General features: G+C 42.7%; 1 protein-coding gene across 1 annotated transcript in view; it reads right to left on the bottom strand.

The window, feature by feature from the left end:
• Positions 1 to 4659: 4659 nt before the first annotated feature.
• LOC134440335 (organic cation/carnitine transporter 2-like) overlaps positions 4660 to 19068 on the bottom strand; it is a 41649-nt gene continuing 27240 nt past the window's right edge. The window contains exons 2-10 of the mRNA XM_063190370.1: positions 12460 to 12563; positions 11606 to 11760; positions 11293 to 11464; positions 10351 to 10492; positions 9746 to 9852; positions 9363 to 9577; positions 8461 to 8643; positions 4990 to 5125; positions 4660 to 4806 (exon numbers count right to left, since the gene is read on the bottom strand). Coding sequence (XP_063046440.1) covers positions 4692 to 4806; positions 4990 to 5125; positions 8461 to 8643; positions 9363 to 9577; positions 9746 to 9852; positions 10351 to 10492; positions 11293 to 11464; positions 11606 to 11760; positions 12460 to 12563 — 1329 coding nt within the window. The 3' untranslated portion in view covers positions 4660 to 4691. The remainder of the gene's footprint in view (positions 4807 to 4989; positions 5126 to 8460; positions 8644 to 9362; positions 9578 to 9745; positions 9853 to 10350; positions 10493 to 11292; positions 11465 to 11605; positions 11761 to 12459; positions 12564 to 19068) is intronic.

Genomic DNA, 19068 nt, shown 5'->3' on the forward strand with positions numbered 1-19068 from the left:
GTTATCAAAGCCATGAAGGACAACAACTGGCCAAACCTGAAATGCTTTGGACATCGACTCCACAATGCCATAGGTATGTTTGTTTGCTAAGATGAATATATTACAGCAAAAAAGCTTTCTGAATTGTGTGTGGTACAGTAGGCTATATTGGTATTTGGGTCAGTGGCACATCAGGGTGTTTACCTCAGCTAATTAGACATACTGTAAATTGTATGGGTTTTAAGATTATTTAGGAAACATTTATTACAAGTATAGGCAGCCTACTAACTCCATTTACAAATTAATTAATTAATGGCCATTAGCTGTGGCTGTAGACTGCCACCTGATGTCTGAGCTACATTGTTACCTTTACTGTATAAGTGAGATCAAGGATTATTATTATTATCTCTGAATGACAAATTTAAATGGACCACAATGTTTTATGTGGGTAAAATAATGGATCTAAGCTGTATGTGGTGTACATATTCATATGTTAAAAAAAATGTATAATGTTTTTTTTTTTTCTCCTTTATTCTTTGCTGCAGTGAATGGTGTTAAAGATGAGAAGACGGACCGTGCCATTGGATTGTGCAGAAAGGCTGTTTCTGCCTTTTCCTACAGCTGGAAAAAAAGAAGGGATATGGCAGAGCTTCAGGTTGAGCTGGGCCTTCCTCCTCATCAGCTGGTCACAGAGTCCCCAACCAGATGGGGTTCACGCCAAAAAATGATTGAGAGATTTCTTGAGCAAGAGAAGGTCATAAGCCGAATCTTGGCTGGTGACCGCAAAACCCGACACCTCGTGCCAGCTTGGCAGGATTTGGAGGTGCTGGAGTCCATAGACAAAGCTATAAAACCACTCCAGGAATTCACAGATGCACTCTCGGGGGAGTCCTATGTTAGCGTGTCATGTGTCAAGCCAGTACTTCATCTGTTCAGGACCAGTCTCCTGCAGCCACAGGAGGGTGACTTGCGCCTCACCACCACCATCAAGGGCAAGATCCTGAACTACCTGGAGGAGAAATACAGGGAACCAGAGAATTATGAGCTCTTGGACATGGCATCGCTATTGGACCCAAGATTTCGCACCACCTACATCACCCCAAGCAAATTGGATGAAATCAAGATGAGGGCCATCAATGAGATTGCGGAGCTAGGCTCAGAGGAAGAGCACCCTGCTGTGCCGCAGTGCGAAAAGAGCCCGCCAAAGAAGAAGACTTTAGCGGCCTTCTTTAAGAAAGCAGCACCTGCTGCTGGGTCACAGCAGTCAGTCAGGCAAAAAATTGGAGGTGAGCTCACCTCCTACTTGCTGGGTCCTGAGGTGGACCCAGACATCGACCCCCTCGATTGGTGGAAGCGTCACGAGCCCGATTACACACGGCTCAGTCGTCTGGCCAGAAAGTATCTTGCCATTCCAGCGACTAGCGCCCCATCTGAGCGGGTTTTTAGTGTGGGCGGGGGTATTGTCACCTGCAACCGAGCTTGCTTGAAGCCTGCTGTTGTTGATAAGCTCATTTTCCTTGCGAAGAATGTTTAACACACACACACACACACACACACACACACACACACACACACACACACACACACACACACACACACACACACACACACACACACAGTTCTCTCTCACACCCCCCCCCTCTCTCTCTCTTACACACACACAGAGCACTCTCTCTCTCTGACACACACACACACACACACATACACAAACACAGCACCACGCCCACAGAGCCCTCCTCTCTGTCTCACGCTCACACACACAGAGCTACCTCTCTCCCTCTCTCACCACACACACACACCACACACACACCACACACACCACACACACACACCACACACACACACACACACACACAGCTCTCTCTCTCTTACATACACACACACACACAGCTACCTCTCTCCCTCTCACACACATAGAGCGCTCTCTCTCTCGCTCTCTCTCTCTCTCTCTCTCTCTCTCTCTCTCTCTCTCTCTCTCTCACACACAGCCACATAGAGAGCGCAACAAGAGTTTTTTTTGTTTGTTTTCATCTTCTGTTGTTTAATATGGAATGAAACTTGCTGTTCTTCAAAGCTGCTGTTTGTTGTTTTGTTTTTTCAAAAGTCTGAACTTTTTTTTTATTTTTTTAGTTAGATCTTCTGTTGAGATGTTCGAAGATTTTTTTTAGGGGTGAATCGCCCAGCCCTAATGTAGCCTATAAGTTGCCATTGGGAAATGCGCTGTTCACTATTATTTTTTAAAAGGCACCCGTGTGCGATGACCCTTCTTGTAGGCCTATTCCTTGCATTGTAGGCTATGCCTTAGTCCACAAGAACTCCAAACGGCCAATAGGCTAATGTTAAAGCATATGTTGTGAGCACACTCCAAATAGCGCCATGGCCCATGGCGCACGAAGTGCAGTGCAGTCAGGGGGATCAGAAAACAACACAGCGCATCGTGTCATTCTTTCTCTATCTGTGTGAATTGGGCCATCGTTTTGTGTTTTTGTAAAATGCAGGTGAAAAGCAGTTAGTTACTTGGCCTTAATGTGACTGCGTGTGTGACTGCGAGGCAAGGACTCTCGGATGCCAGCGCTCCACACTCGCGCCCAACAATACGCGTGGATCGGCCACTTTACGCACACAGAGAGAGGGTGGATAAACAGTTGCGCAGAGGAATAGGCACCTGCGCTTAATGTAGGCCTATCTTACTGAGGGAATCGAAATCTTGTCACACTGAAAATGCCTTCGCGCTTACCATTCACCACCCATTGCTCTTCATTGATGGTGATGTGTAGACCGACATTTGGTTACTGCATTTAATGGGGTGGATTTTGGGGATATGATTGTGTTAACAGGTCTTTTCCGACGTTGAAGGACTTTGAATGTGCCATGTTTACAGACATTAACGGCCCCTTCCATAGGTCCCTTCCTGCGCGTCTTTATGTACAACGGCAATAATGGCAGTTCCACCCGCTTACGTTGCGCGTAAAGACGCGTGCAGACTGGAAAATTAAATAAACATTCTGATATGTTTTATTAATTCTCAAGCGTAATTTCAGTTATCATTTCAAGCAGCATTTAACTGCAATCTGCCTGGCCATGACCTGTTGAAAGTGTTGCGTTGCCCATGAGCGTGAGAATGACTTCGCTTGCCGTTCTGGAAAAAAGATGTGATGGGTGGTTATTATATAGCCTAGGGCTATATTCACCGGGGATTGAACTCACGCCTCCGATAAGGAATCGGCAAACGTGTATGGAATTCCGACATTCTAACCACTCACCCACCAACGGCGCTTCCATAATAGCCTAGTGGTAGGCTATAGCGTACAATATTAAACATTATATGCAAAACCTACAAATAATACATGGCGGATTGTAATGTCGCATTTGGTAACTGCAGTTGAAGAGGGGTGAAGTCGGGGACATGATTGTGTTGACAAAGATTTGTGGACTTTGATAGATGTAGGCTATAGCCTGAATTTGACAGGCACTGTGTGGTACAGCGTCACTGCTTTGTGACAAATGCACCCGAGCTGAGGCGAGACACTCCGAGCATTTCCGACAACTTCATCGTGCGTCTGAACTTACTTGGTTGGAATTTCATCGCACTTACTTCGTACCTACATCGGACCACCTTGGTCTGAGGGTTTCGAGAAATCATAGTTGTTGGTTAGTTGTTGTGTCGGACTTCGTTCGGACTTACTTGGTCCGAAGGCTAATTTTGGTCGGATTCGAGAAATCCACCCCTGCTTTGCTTCAATACAAAAGAGTATACAAAAGCAGGGAAGCCGATAAGGGGGGACAAAGGGGTCAGTTGCCAAAGGCCCAGGGAGATGGGGAGTCAGTCCATAATTTGATCCTTGTTGAATTGAATGTATTGGGTGGGGTGCCCTATCAGATGTCTTTGTCCTGGGCCCAGCCAAAGCTGTCAGTGGCCCTGTACAAAAGAGTATTCAATACAAATGAGCATCACGACGGAATAAAGGTATTTCTACAATGGATCAGCCAGGGAAATGTCATGAATGTCATAAGCTCATTCTGCTAACGTTTGGTGTTGAATGTCATACAGTTGTGTACCTTTCATAGAACATCATACGTGTAGTTTAGTAACAAATTTGAAAACTATGACCTGGGTGAATGAGAATCTTCACAGACATGTCTCTGTTTCCATAGAATTTGCTGTTTGATTAGCTATTTACCTAATTTGCTGAATTTCCTATTTACCTTGAAAACACGGTTATACAGGTATACAGGTACAGTTGCAGCAGTTGTTGATGTCCTGCTTATTTTTTGACAATTATTCTTCACACCTTTCCTTGAGGAAATGCGCGTTTTCCACAGCAATGATTGGGGTACAGTATAAATCAGTATAAATATACGTAATCTAGCAATGACGTATTAAATGCAGTTATGTACCATAATATTGAACCTGTCCATGTATCAAAGCTGGTGAGTAAATAATAATGACTTGCATTCTTAATAACAGTAATTTGTTAGCTTAAGACTAAATTGTCTCCGTAACATATTGTAACCACTCCTAACTAATGGTTGTGTCTCTGGTACCTATGTGTATCTGGTTTACCTATGATATTTTAACTGTGTTTTTGCTTTATTGTGAAAACATAAGCAAATACTCCATCTTAAAATTCCTATTTTCAGAAAAGACCACAAAAGTATTATTGTTATTGTTATTATTATGCAAGATCCATCCAAAACAATAATGTGTCTCATCAAAATTTGACAACAGCATCTTCTGGTCCTCTTGTAGGCGTCAGCTCATCGTCGTTCCTCAACTGCACATCTCCGCCCAGACCATTTCTGTCGATCGTTGCTTTATGACAGCAACTTGGGAAAGAAAAAAAAAACACCAAAGTAACTTCAGCTGAAATGATCCCATGTTAATGTCAAAACAAAGATTAGAAGTCAGATATGCGTGTGTCCTGAACCTGGCCTCACACTCTTACTCTTATGAAAATGTCAAAACAACAAATGCAATGGAAATAGCTTTCACAGAAGTACACTACTCACCACTGTAGAGGTTTGACTTGGCTAATGAGTTCTGGGAGGTTTTCACCTTTTGTCTCTGGTAACAACAGGCTCAGACCACCAGAGAAGAGAGAGATTGTGCCCATCAGAATAAAAGGTAGTGTCTTGTTATACGTACCTAAAAGCAAAAATACAGTGGGTGTACGTATGTGTACTGTATGTACAGTTGAAGACAAAATGATTGTCTCTTGAAATTAGACATCTCACTTGATTTCTCCATGAGAATAACCATTAACCTATTTCTGTTATTCTAGAAACAAATACAATATGTAATGGAGATAATGTCCAATTAGTTGAATTTCGATATACCAAAATTCAACAGCATAGTGGCTACGTATCCATGATTAAATAGTTCTGTCGAGTTTACTTTGATCTTTCCTTTAATTCTGAATTAAGAGGTGTTTACATGACGGCATAAAGGCAGTTAATTCCGAATAAAATGCCTCATGTAAACATAGCAATTGTCAATTACACAGAGTTTAAACAAATAAAAGTGGCAAAAAAATTACAAGGGCAAAATTATTAGACCCCTCAATACAGTACCGTTTCTTAACCAAAACTGTCTTTGATTAGTCGTTCACAAGGTTGGCACATGTGCTCCTGAACAGGGCCTGATTAATGCATAGGCTAGATATGGCTGTAGCCTCGGGGTCTGATGAAGGGCATGCTGCCCGAAACGTCACATTAAAATGAGATAAATGGGAGCTTGGTGTGCAGACTTTATTTTATTTTTTTCATGCGACTTTGCTAGACATGCACCCAAAACTTTTTCGAGACGGATGTGCGTGTTGAGACGGACTTGCAGCCTAGGGGCCCCCATCTGCCTGGAGGCCCCCGATTGGTCAAAGGGGGTAACATTTCATTAATTGCCCAGTTGTGACAAGATGCAGTATTACATGTAAAACTAGACTGCCTGTGCAGTCGCCTTCAACTGCTTAAGGTATATCCCCGAAACGCGACGCTTCCAGTCCCCCATCATTCCTACCACTCCCGTCCACCATTTCGTAAACGTATATGATACATTCAGACGTGACATGACGTGCATAGGCTTAAAACCAAACGACTATTGTGAAAATGAAGCAAAAAATGGGGCAAATGGTAATACTGTTTTAATCGTTCAGTGGATATACCACATTAGGTACAGTGTAATAACCAGTGTAACAATATTTAATACAATGTAATACCAGTGTAACACCGCCATTTTTTTTAACTTACATCATGTGTTTGTGCGTAAGTGGTATTACATGGTATTGCATATTGTTACACTGGTATTACACTATATTACATGGTATTGCATACTGTTACACTCGTTATTACACTGTACCTGATATTGCATATTGTTACACTGGTATTACACTAGTATTACATGGTATTAAATATTGTTACATTGGTTATTACACTGTACCTAATATGGTAGATTCACTGAAATGGTGAACCATTAAAATAAGGTGTTACCGGGCAAATCAATCCACCCAGTCAGAAGTTATGGGCCAAATGAAAATTCCGCCATTTTTTAAGTGTTGTCTTCCAAACTCGAATCAGTTCATGAACCTACCCTAGAGCATTCACACACAAAATCTAGGACAAATCCATCCACCCGGTCAGTAGTTATGGGCCAAACAATAATTCGGCCATCTTGAATTCAGCCATCTTGAAAGTGTTGACCTCCAAACTCGAATCAGTTCATGAACCTACCCTAGAGCATTCACACACCAAATCTGGGACAAATCCATCCACACGGTCAGAAGTTATGGACCAAACAAAAATTCGGCCATCTTGAATTCAGCCATCTTGAAAGTGTTGACCTCCCAACTCGAAGCAGTTCATGAACCTACCCTAGAGCATTCACACACCAAATCTGGGACAAATCCATCCACCCGGTCAGAAGTTATGGACCAAACAAAAATTCGGCCATCTTGAATTCAGCCATCTTGAAAGTGTTGACCTCCAAACTCGAATCAGTTCATGAACCTGCCCTAGAGCATTCACCCAAAAAATCTGGGACATATCCAAACATCCGTTCAAAAGTTATCGCGTTAACACGAAAGACCTTGCGCGGCGGCGGCGGCGCACGCAAAACCATTACATCCCCGACGCTCCGCGTTTCGGGGATATAAAAATCCTCTCCACAGTTGGCAGACATGTCATCCGTAAAGGTGACCTGTATGATTGAGGCCATATTATTACTATTATTTACTTTAATGTATTGTACTTCATGATTTACTTAATGAATTTAGACTTTCATTGACTACTACTTTTTGGTTACTTCTATTGACCCCTTTAGAGTTTGTAAACAGATATGACGTAATTTGCCTGTGTGCGCATCGCTGCCTCAGAATCGACCATGCTCCGTTCACTTGTACAGAGACTCGACAGGTGTTTTTTTCCGAAATAAGATAACCGATGCTCGCGCTAACTTCAGATATACAGTGGGCACCACAGACACAGGCATTCCTGGTGATGTCATCAGTCCAGTCAGTAGTTTAATGTCTTGTAACAACAAACATCTCCTATGCTTCTGGAACAGCCTCTTTCCTCTCAAAAGAGCATAACAAGTGTACTTTTCAGAATCTCTATTTTTTTATCAACGTACACACTTCAGAACGTCAGTTTTCTCTCTTTAGTGTCTGCTTTGTCAGCCAGTATTATATACAGCCTCTCCACTCACTATTTTACCCATGCCTGCAGTTCACCTAGTGGCCGCTGTCGAGAGAGCACAGCCCATTCTTTCTGAATGGAGTCTGCACTCCCCCTAGAGTGCAGTACCACCCAGAAGAGTGGAGTCTCTCGTAATGTCCTTAAAACATCTCTGGTGTGTTTGAGTCAGCGATTCCCACACATTCATGTCGACTCTGAATGGGTCAATAGGCCTACTTCAAACTACACAGTGTTGTTGACTTCATTGACAATGACAATAAACTTCTTGAATCTTGAATGATTGAGGCCAGAGTAGATATTGCAACTATGCTGCTCATTGAAAATGTGTTGCGTATAGGCAAATTTGATCTTTTGATGAATATTTACTGAGTAATCAACTAATATTTACTAGTAGGACCAAAGTGCAGTAGGTTTTGCAGATAAAAATGTCTATTTCTGGAAAATCAAAATGGCGGACATGGAGAAGATCCACCTTTTCATGTATGAAAAGTGTAATTTTCTCAGTCATAATGAATACTTATGGTGGTGGTAAGTATTTGTGAAATGGGTAAAAACATTTTAATGGGCTGCATGAATTCTGGAAATTAACTACTAAAGATATAGACAGTCCACCTTTAATTCCTTGCTTGGAATTACTGTATGACACAGTCTATGTAATACTGTCGCAAATTTTGCCTTAAAGGGGGGCGACAGCAACCTGTAGCCTAGGGCCCCCCAGCCGCCTTAATCATGCCCTCCTCCTGGAGAGTTTGGTCAATTTCTCTGTTGCAATTTTTTCTATCTTAGGATACTTACCGATATAAGCTACGTGTGGTGCAGAAGCACTTCCAATTCTAGCAGCCATGGAGCAGACACCCAATCCCATATTGCGTACGACAGTGGGAAAGAGTTCCGCTGAATAGACATAAACAAATTGATAGGCCCCGGTCATAACCAATCTTCCAGCCATTGCCAAGGTGACAGTCAACCCACTGAGGTCTGGGGGAAAGAAAGAGATGGAGCACAATATGAATGATGGGATAGTGTTGAGTATGACACAGAGCTGAAGTTACAGGGTTACGTGGCGCTATTCCGACATGTCGCTATTCCGACATTGATGTCTATTGTCTGAATACCGGCGCGAGTTATGCAATTTCTTTGGTTTGTGCTACGTTGCTCAGCTTTTACTAAGTTTAGGGAGAGTGCATACAGTTACCCTAACCCTAACCCTAACCCTGACCCTAACCCTAACCCTGACCCTAACCTTACGGTATGTCGGCTGTCGGAATAGCGGTATGTCGGAATAGCGGTATGTCGGAATAGCGGTATGTCGGAATAGCGATTGCCCCCCAAGTTACAGTAGGAGGGACTGAGCTCTTGTACGTTTTCCCCATTTAATACCACTCGAGTGAGTAGAACACAAAATGAAATGTGATTTTCTATGCGGTGTTATTACACCTTTCACGTAATGCCTATTTATTATCGCCATAGAAAATCACCATATTTAATTTTGTGTTACCAGACTTGGATCTGGTGACTAGTCAAGCAAACATTTTTAAATATGGGAGAATGTGGAAGAGCTAGGTCACTTCTAATTTCAGCTCCGTTTGATAGCCAATGACTTAATGAACAAACTAAATGCAAAAAATAGTGTCCAGCACCAAACATGGTGCACTGTTCCTTTTGTGTGGTGTTTCTGTAAGCTTCAACATACACACCATCAGACACAAGCTGGATGAGCAGCATCAAAGCTCCTCCAAGAATAACAGTGAATGGCAAACCAAACCGGTGAGGTGCGTAACGTGCGATGAACCACACAATAGCATAGGCAAGGAACTCCATGGCAGCGGAAATGAGGCAGTTGCGATAAGGATCCCCATCCAGATTGGAGGTATTAAAGGACAGGCCATAGTATGTGAGGGATATGCTAATCCTGTAGAAATACAAACATTATTTTGAGACCAGAGACAGCAAATGAAAAAGACATGGCAAAATGTAGCATACAGAAAGTGTAATAAAACAGAAGCATGCAGAATATAAACACATTAAACAGACTGTGCTATTAATAACTTAAAATACATTTCTGAAAAGCTTCACCAACCAGATTATGATGTTTATAACTGTGATGTTCCTCATATTTGCGGTTTTTAGGAGATCCAGCCAAGTGTACGTGTACTTGTCGTCAATGCTGGGTTTGTGCTCAGATTCCTGGAAAAATAAGTAAGAGATAAGTAAGTGGAGATATTATGGCACATCGTTAGTGGGGCTCTAATTGCTACACTGAGGAGCCAGGCTCATTGGCGAGACAGTCAGAGCGCACCCACAACCCTAGTGATGGCCACTCCATCACACTGCCTATTACTGACTTAATTCTTATGGACTCGATCGCCAAACTTTCTGCCCTGCTTGTTTTCCTAGCTACCGGTTAATACTCTACTGGTTAATAATAATAATAATAATAATAATAATAATAATAATGAACAATAAAAAACAAGTATTGGGGGAAAAAAGTATTTTTTTCTCCGTTGCTCACCAGAAGAAGAAATAAATCACGCCAAACTACTAGTTTTATGATTCCCAACAAAATTCTGACAGGGTTGTATATTCAGTGCAAAGCTTAAGAATGACGAAGGCTGGCCGAATTATGTGTGAAATTCCTGAAGTCCTGGGCAAAAACAGGCTAAAACAGTGTCGTCTGACCAAGGCATTGGTGTCATTCATGAGCTCCAGTTGGAAGATGTCCTCTGGTGGAGTGATGCCGTTCTTCTTGGCAGCAGCTCGAATGATGGCCTCTGCCTCCTGCAACCGGCCCTGAGTGATGAGCCAGCGGGGGGACTCTGGGATGAACCTGAGGGGAACAGAAACACAGCAGACTTATGTAACAACTTTCTAATATCAGCATTGACCATGAGTTCGGTGTAACGTCACAACTGCATTTCAGAACATACACGCCCCTTTTTAGGTGAAGCGCAACATACAAGCTTCCATAGGAATGGATGCTTTTGACCACCACAGCCACCAAAACATGCTTCCTAATAAATTGTGTGGTCACTTACAAAGTTCAAAAATGCCGTTTTTAACCACATGGCCCTCCTTGATCAACCAGAGAAATGTTGAGCAATTTCGGGCTTGTTCAATGCTTGCATAATATGATCTTTGTCAACATAGCGTGTTCTGTGTTAGCTAGCTAGCTCGATACTGTTGGCTAGCCGGTAACTTGGTAGCTCAGTAGCAAGGAGAGATGGAAAATGTGCTTATTTCCAACAATTGGGTAGTATCGCTGTAGCCCCTTAAGACGCGACTTTATAAGTTTGTTGTTACCAGTATGGTAATGACCAAGTCGTGGTGCATTACTAAAGGGCCTGTGTTGTGTCATAGTATTGTAGTGCTATAGTAGTTACATTTCAATGACAATTACAGCTCTGGAGGTACGGCGTGGATTAAGGGGCTACGATCAAGAAAAACAGCACAAATGTGATGGTATCAACTGTACCCTTTGCTTTGTTTACATTAAATGTGAAATGTGTGTGTGTGTGTGTGTGTGTGTGTGTGTGTGTGTGTGTGTGTGTGTGTGTGTGTGTGTGTGTGTGTGTGTGTGTGTGTGTGTGTGTGTGTGTGTGCGCGCGTGTGTGTGTCTGTGTGACCTACCAAAAGAGGGGGATAAATAAAAATCCGACCAAAGACAGTCCTATCTGCAGCAGCATCCGATCCCGAATGAAGTATGCAAAGAGAGGCAGGATGGCATAGCCAGTGGCGTAGCCCAGACCGTGCCCAAGGATCCCAAAACTCTCACGGGCTGATTTAATGAGTATCTCAGAACCTAACAGAAAAAAACCCAAAATGCTAGAAATTGAAGGAATTAAATTGTTTCACATTGTTAGTGTTCTGTACGTAAATAAATGGGATAATAAATGCCAATGCTTCTCAGATTGTATCAACGATTTTGAAGTTGAAGACGTACCAAGTACAAAGCTAGTGCACGTACAGGAAGTAGTCATTACTCCTAAACCAAAGTAAACCACACAGAACATTTCCCAGCTGTTAGAGAAAGCCAGAATGAAGCTGAGGACAACCTGCAAGACCTTTGCTGTGATTAAAGTGATCTTCCTGCCATACCTGTGAAGAGATGACAAAGGAATTAAATTAGTAAAATTGTGAGGCTTTGTTTACAAAAGTTACTTTTACATTATCACAGTGCCATTATCAGTCCTACTAGAGGAGACTGAATATTTGGTAATGTTGGGAGTCAATGCTGCTTAACCCATTGGCGCCGGTTGCTGCATTATGTAACATTACTCCAACGCTGTTTGTTGTATAATGCAACATTGTTGATGAGTCAAGGGCCATGAAATGTGTCTATAGGTCACAGAGAGTTTGGCAAAAACACGTCCCAGCTATAAATTGCTAATTCTGTCAAAAATCAATTACATTTTCAAAAACAAAATAAATACAGATAATGACCAAGGGGTCTGTTACAGACCAAGGGGTCTGTTTATTATTTTTCATGGTTACAATCCTGCCCATGCCCTGTAAAAACTGCTGTCCTAATGACAGACTTCATGTCAATTGACTAAAAAAAACCCAGATGGAATTGAATGATATCACCATGACACGGAAGAACGTATTGAAGTGATTCTACAGAACTGCAAATAGTGAGTTCAAACAGGTAAAACAGGTGAACTGCTTTTCAACATATTTCAAACCAAAGTTAAATCTTTTTCATAGATGTGCAGTACATTTCTCAAAATTATAATGTGAATACAAATGCATGAAACCTCAGTGTGGATTAAGCATTGTTGAAAATATAAGCTTTACCTATCTGACAAAATTCCTGAACAAAAAGATCCAACAAGCACTCCAAAGAAGAACACACTTGATGTGAATGGAGCCTTCCATGCATCATCACACACCAGATTCCACTGTGAACACAGAAACCAGTAGAAAAGGTGAATGTTAATCACGGTGCATACACACCGCCAGCGCGGACGTCCACTTAACGTGTCCGGTATCAGTCCGAAACAGTTAGAATGTAAACAGATCATGCCTTGGAGCGCGGTGTAGGCACGGCTCATGTCCAGCCCGACCGGACATGTCCGCGATGCTCCTTGAAAATAGAACTTGAGTCTATTTTCCTGCGCAGAGGTCCGCGTTCAATGACCATTGAACATGAATGGCTGCTGCCCGCGGACAGAACATGGACGCTGACTGTGCAGTGTGCAAGCAGAGAGGATCTATGGGTAATACGAGAGACGAATCTCGCGACTTTTTCCGGTTGGTACTGTCCACTGAGGCTATGTCTCAAATCACACACTTGTGCACTTCGGGCACTGTTTTTCAGTGCTTAGGGTGTTCACGCTGAAAATTTCAGTTGAGCCAGTGCACTGAAAGTGCCAGGATGATCCCCTAACAATGGCGGGAAAATGCAGTCACAGTGGGTTTACATACAGTGTTCAATCTCGCCCTCTAACCCGTGCCTGCAGTTCACCTAGGGAGCGCTGTCGAGACAGCAGAGCTCATAAGGCTGGCGCTAATAACTGACAATTGTGCTCGCTGTCGGCTGAAACTTGACAATATTATTGTAAGTTCTGAGAAACCAATGTGGATGTAAATGAAATGTACAATAACCTGGGAGTTATGTCCTTCTGATTTCTTACAGCATTGGCATTTATGAGTCAGGCTCCGCTAGCATCTTGCTAACATCTGGCCGTCGTGATCACAGCAATGCAGCCGGCCGACCAATCCAAATGCAGTGTGTGAAGCCACTCGTGACGTCATTTTGATAATAAAGACGTATTTTACAAAGATCCAACGAGTTTAAACATTCAAAGTGCTGTTTGAAAGGGTAATTTATCCTGCCTTTGGGAAAAATAAAATGAAACGATGATACCTATTCTCTCCCAAAGCAATGGCAGCATCTGTGGTTGAGCTCCATGGGACCCCATTCATTCTAACAGCCTCTGCACTCCTTGGCGCTCCTCTGCGCTGTCTGGATGGCGCCACGTAGGCTATGTCTCAAATCACGCACTTGTGTCAGTGCACTGCACTGATAGTGCACACAGTGCACTGAGGTCTTTGGTGCATAGTGTCGTGGGCACATTAAGCGAACGTGGACATCTTGGTGTGTATGTACCGTCACAATGTATATTATATATCCAGGGGCGGTTTTAGCTTTTGATCTTTAGGGGGGCCTGGCCCCTGGTGCTGACAGTGGTACCTGACAGTGGTACCTGACAGAGGTACCTGACAGAGCAAGCGTTCCATTTCTATTTCAGATTTGAGATTTTGTTTTCAAAAGGCTTTCAATTTTAAATAACAGTTCACTCAATGAAGGACTACCCACAAGTCATGACATTACATTTCCCCCCACGAAATCTAACTTACATTACCTACATAGGTGATCCTTGTGATTGGTAGCCTACTGTGTGTCTTATATGCACCCTAATGGTTGTCATAGTTCTTATGTGATTGAGATGAAAGAAAAAGAGAGAGGGAAATATTATAATAAAGAAGGCCGATAGGAAGTATTATACAGAGTACATACGAAGCCAGATGAAAATTAAGCTTTTTTTTGTCAAAACTTGATAGCCTACTGTTAGGGCAGCTCTACAGGTACAGTGATTTGAACAGGAAGCTTGTTCCATCATTTGGCAGCATAATGGCTAAATGCAACAAGTAGAGACACTGAAGAACTAAGACTCCTAATTGGATGGTATTACTGCATATCTGCAATATATTTATTTAGGCCATTGAGTGACTTAAAAATAGTCCGAAGAGTTTTCTCTCTCATATCCGCTCCTTGCACCACAAATCACAGTTCCAATCGGTAGCTCAACAGATAAATAGTCATTGTGACTTTTTAAACTCTGACATCTCCTTCTCAAGCAAACAGAAAAATAACAATTAAAACATCCCCTGTCCGAAGTCATGCCGATGATGGGAATCTCCCAGCAAGGTGCGCGCTCCCTGTCACACATGTAAATGGACAGTAGAAACCACGCGGGCACCAACGTCACTCCTCATTCCGAGCCAGTATGTTCGGATAACAATAACAATAAACTTCACACAGTTCCCAATCATTAAAATCAGTAGGCTAAGTGAGAAGTTGGAGAGCCCGCATTCTCACATCACAATTAGGCCTATAGCATCACCAAAATATGGATAAACCTCCCCTGCATATGGGCGAACCTCGACTATCAATGTAATGGTGACTCGCCGTAATATAATTTTCAGCCGAGATTTGCCTGCTGTTCGCTATTCCAAGGCTGAAGCATGTTTCATTTTACCTGATTCCTACCATCTGATATGCTTTCGCATATATGTTTCATTCCCTCGAGTCACAACTTCTAAACGCTGCCAGGCAGATATATAATTTTGACTGTCCTGATGGTAGCGTAGGCTATTAGTAGTAACAACCCCTATTTAGCACTATGTCCTCATCATTTGTACTCTGATTTTTTTTCTGATACATTTGCAAAGAAATGGCATGGTTTCCACAGTAGGCCTATGGTTGATTATGCATTGTATTCCATCTGTATTTGACCCCCCTTTCTGTTATTTTGCTACGTCAAGCTTTTGTGATTCTGACTGACTCACCTTGCATGAAGTGGTCAACAGAGAGCCCCATAACACTGGCGAAAGTGAAAGTAGGCTATTGTGCGTCGCAAGGCACCACCTGACAAAATCTTAGCCACCGCTACATGTTAAGCATGTTTCACGAATATCCACAACCTAATAATGGACGATTTTAATGGTCTTTCATTGTAACACTTTTTTTTTTAAACAACATTTACCAGCTTACAAAATTATGTCAGTTATGATGACAATGCTATCATAGTCTGCACATAGAACTGCAGTAGCCTACACCACTTTATTGTGTGTAGTGTGCATCATACCTTCTCATCACAAGAATATGCGCGGATTTGGGTTCTGCCTCGGCTGCATGATCCATCTACTTTCGCAAAAAATATAACTGAACACAACTCTGTCGGCAAACAGTTGCATGAAGATGCAAACCAATCAGAAGAGGTGTAGCAGACTCGTCACAAGACCTTTCTTGAAGTTCATACACAGGGTTGCCAGACGGGGCAGTCGCAGCAGAATATTGCGCAGGGGCAAAGCGACTGCGCAATTGCATTAATTTCCAATACAATTCACAACTAATATTTTAAAAGGCTCCTGAGCTAGTGGGGCCGAGCCAAGTCACGGTGGGGCCGTGGCCCCACTAAAAATAGCCTAAACTCGCCCCTGCCGTACAATGTCATTATCATTTGTATATTATTTTTCATATATGAATTAGCTGGCACCAACTGGGCAACAACCCCTGGGTAACAACTGGGTAACAACCCCTATTTAGCACTATGTCCTCGTCATTTGTACTCTGATTTTTTTTCTGATAGCCTACATTTGCAAAGAAATGGCATGGTTTCCACAGTAGGCATAGGTTGATTACGCATTGTATTCCATCTGTATTTGACTCCCCTTTCGGTTATCTTGCTACCTCAAGCTTTTGTGATTCTGACTGACTCACCTCGCATGAAGTGGTCAACAGAAAGCCCCATAACACTGGCGAAAGTGAAAGTAGGCTATTGTGCGTCGCAAGGCACCACCTGACAAAATCTTAGCCACCGCTACCTATGTTAAGCATGTTTCACGGATATCCACAATCTAATAATGGACGATTTTAATGATCTTTCATTGCAGCACTTTTTTTTTTTTACCAACATTTACCAGCTTACAAAATTATGTCAGTTATGATGACAATGCTATCATAGTCTGCACATAGAACTGCAGTAGCCTACACCACTTTATTGTGTGTAGTGTGCATCATAACTTCTCATCACAAGAATATGCGCGCAGTGTTTCCCATACATTGAGGAAACTATGGCGGCCCGCCATAGTTTAAATTTGGCCGCCATAGTTTACGAAAATGCAAAAAAAAAAAAAATTACTTTTTTTTTTTTTTTTTTTTTTAACGATATCCGTTTTTTGTTAAAAACGATTTGAATGACGATTTTGAATTTCCTTCGCATTTTCCTCCTGGAGTAAATACATCATAGACTCTGTATTGGTTAGATAAGTAGTCCCACTCTAACACAGAATGAGGGGAAAGCATTAGGAAGTGACCGTAATGCCCCGTGTACATCGGGAGCGACCAACGCGAATGAAGCGACGGAAGTCATTCATTCTCTATGGAGGGTGCGCGACCAGCGCTACCGGAGCAAATTCGCCAGGGGTGAAGCTTCTTGAGCGACCAGGGCGACTTTTGACGATTAAACTCAAGCTAATCTTAAGCGAATTCGCTATGACGCTGTTCGGCGAAAACCAATCGGAACGTTCATATCGAGGAATGTCCCAGGTTGTCAAGACAGAGCCGTTATGTGATTAGCTGAATCAAACATGTCAGTGCAGCGTCCAGAGCGAATAAAACGAATTCATGGCGAAACTTCTTCAACTACCCCAGCTACCCGGTCGCGTTGGTAGCGCTTGATGTACACGGGGCATAAGGGTATTACAGTTGATTCATGTGTGCACACGTGTAACATCGGGTGAGTAACAGAACATGTGCGCAACGATGCGTTATGACACGCCGATATGCGAGGATCTTCGTCCAAATCGCTAGTCGCATGCATCATCGCTAACTGCGTTTACATCGCGTGCCGCGTGTAAGTGAAATGTTAGTTGTTGACATGTATGGAATTCACTTCAATTTGTGCTGTTTCTTGCTTCAGTTGTGGACAAAACGATTGGCCAAACTCACAATAGAAAGCCTTTGCTGTGCTACTGTCCCAGAGAGCTGAAAAAAAAAACCTTCATAGAAGAAGTCACACTTAACAGGGGTGTTAACCAATCCAATGAGCTCTCTCTCTCTCTCTCTCTCTCTCTCTCTCTCTCTCTCTCTCTCTCTCATAGTAGCCTACTATTTACCCATAACAAATGGTGAATTTCTGAGCCCTTTTTAATTTGTAGCCTATACCACTGAAGGCATGATAATGCTTCATCATATTTTAGAAATAGGGCCTATGTGCCTTTTATATACCAAATGTTTATCATTTTGAAATTGTTTCAGTTGTTTATGACTTGTGTATGACTGAAATTATCTGTGCATACTATCAGTGCTGCATTGCTTTGTAAAGATAGCATACCCAGATAGCAAGCTGACATTGAATAGATATTGATTTTCCATCTGAATCATCAGAATGGTCGACATTGAAATATTGATGCAAAATAGATGTTGAATCACCATTGTTAAACCGATGTAACCCGACCTAAAATAAAGTTGACAGCAATGATATTGAAACAACATTGATTCATGGTCGTCCTTATTATGATTGATGTATCATTGATATTTGGTAATCACGTATGATCGAAAGGCCATCGATATATAGTTTACCGGGAAAGATTGAAGTTATCGGTCGTTGCTGAACGGGACAAGACAAAGAGTGGCGCACGCTCGGATCCAGGAACAATTACAGGTAAGCAGACTTTCATACTTTTACACAGTAAGTGTCCCCGGTCCGCGATCCATAAACGGCCACCGTTTTCCGAGAGCGCCTGGTGCGGTCACGGCCGATTTCCTCCGATCGGCAACACAAGCTGAATGAAACAGGCTAGCCGGCTAGCGAACTTTACTGCAGCCATTCTGTGAACTGCAGCTAGCAGTACGTGTACTGGACTGGTGTCAGTTGCTGGAACACACACTTACAACGTAATAAACTTAACTTGTGTGTATGTGCTTTAGACCTTCCACGACCATGACGAGAGCTCCAGCTCTGACTTTCCTGGCCCATCACAATCATAACGACCTAAAAGCCCAGTAGGACCGATGGCCAGAGATGGAGGAGGAGGGAGACAGACGCAGCAGAGGTCGGGGACCTTGATTAGGAAGACTCCAACAGAACGCCCTGCTAACTGTAAGGATACGGTAGGCTACATTCATTCCACAATACCATATTTCCTGCTGTATTCCTTCAGATGTGTAAGTATTGTAATGGATGTTATCACAACAGATGTAGGCCTAGGCTACTCTATATCGCAACACGAGTAGCCTACACCTGTTGTGATAACACCCATTATTTCAGAAATAGCATGGGATTTTCAATATATTTTGAAAAGTTTTATGGACCGATGTGTGTTGTTAGGATTCATTTTAATAAAACTAGGCCTATATTTTGTGTGTTTCAGATGCCCTCGCTCAACAGCCTGGTGGGAATCGGATGGATGATCTTGTTTTTACACAAGCTGTGCAGAAGGCTATGCGCCGGACCAACACGTTCTCACCCCCATTACCTCGAATACAGACGCTTTGTCAGGACCCGTGGCGTCGGCGTTCGAGTGAAAGGCAGCCCATTTGCGTCTGTATCCGATGCGAAGGCAGTTTCATGCTGCAAGCTGCACAACGAAAAGCTTTCTTATCCACATGCGCAG

Source organism: Engraulis encrasicolus, chromosome 23, assembly GCF_034702125.1.
Source record: "Engraulis encrasicolus isolate BLACKSEA-1 chromosome 23, IST_EnEncr_1.0, whole genome shotgun sequence".
In the NCBI taxonomy this organism is placed as follows: Eukaryota; Metazoa; Chordata; class Actinopteri; order Clupeiformes; family Engraulidae; genus Engraulis; species Engraulis encrasicolus.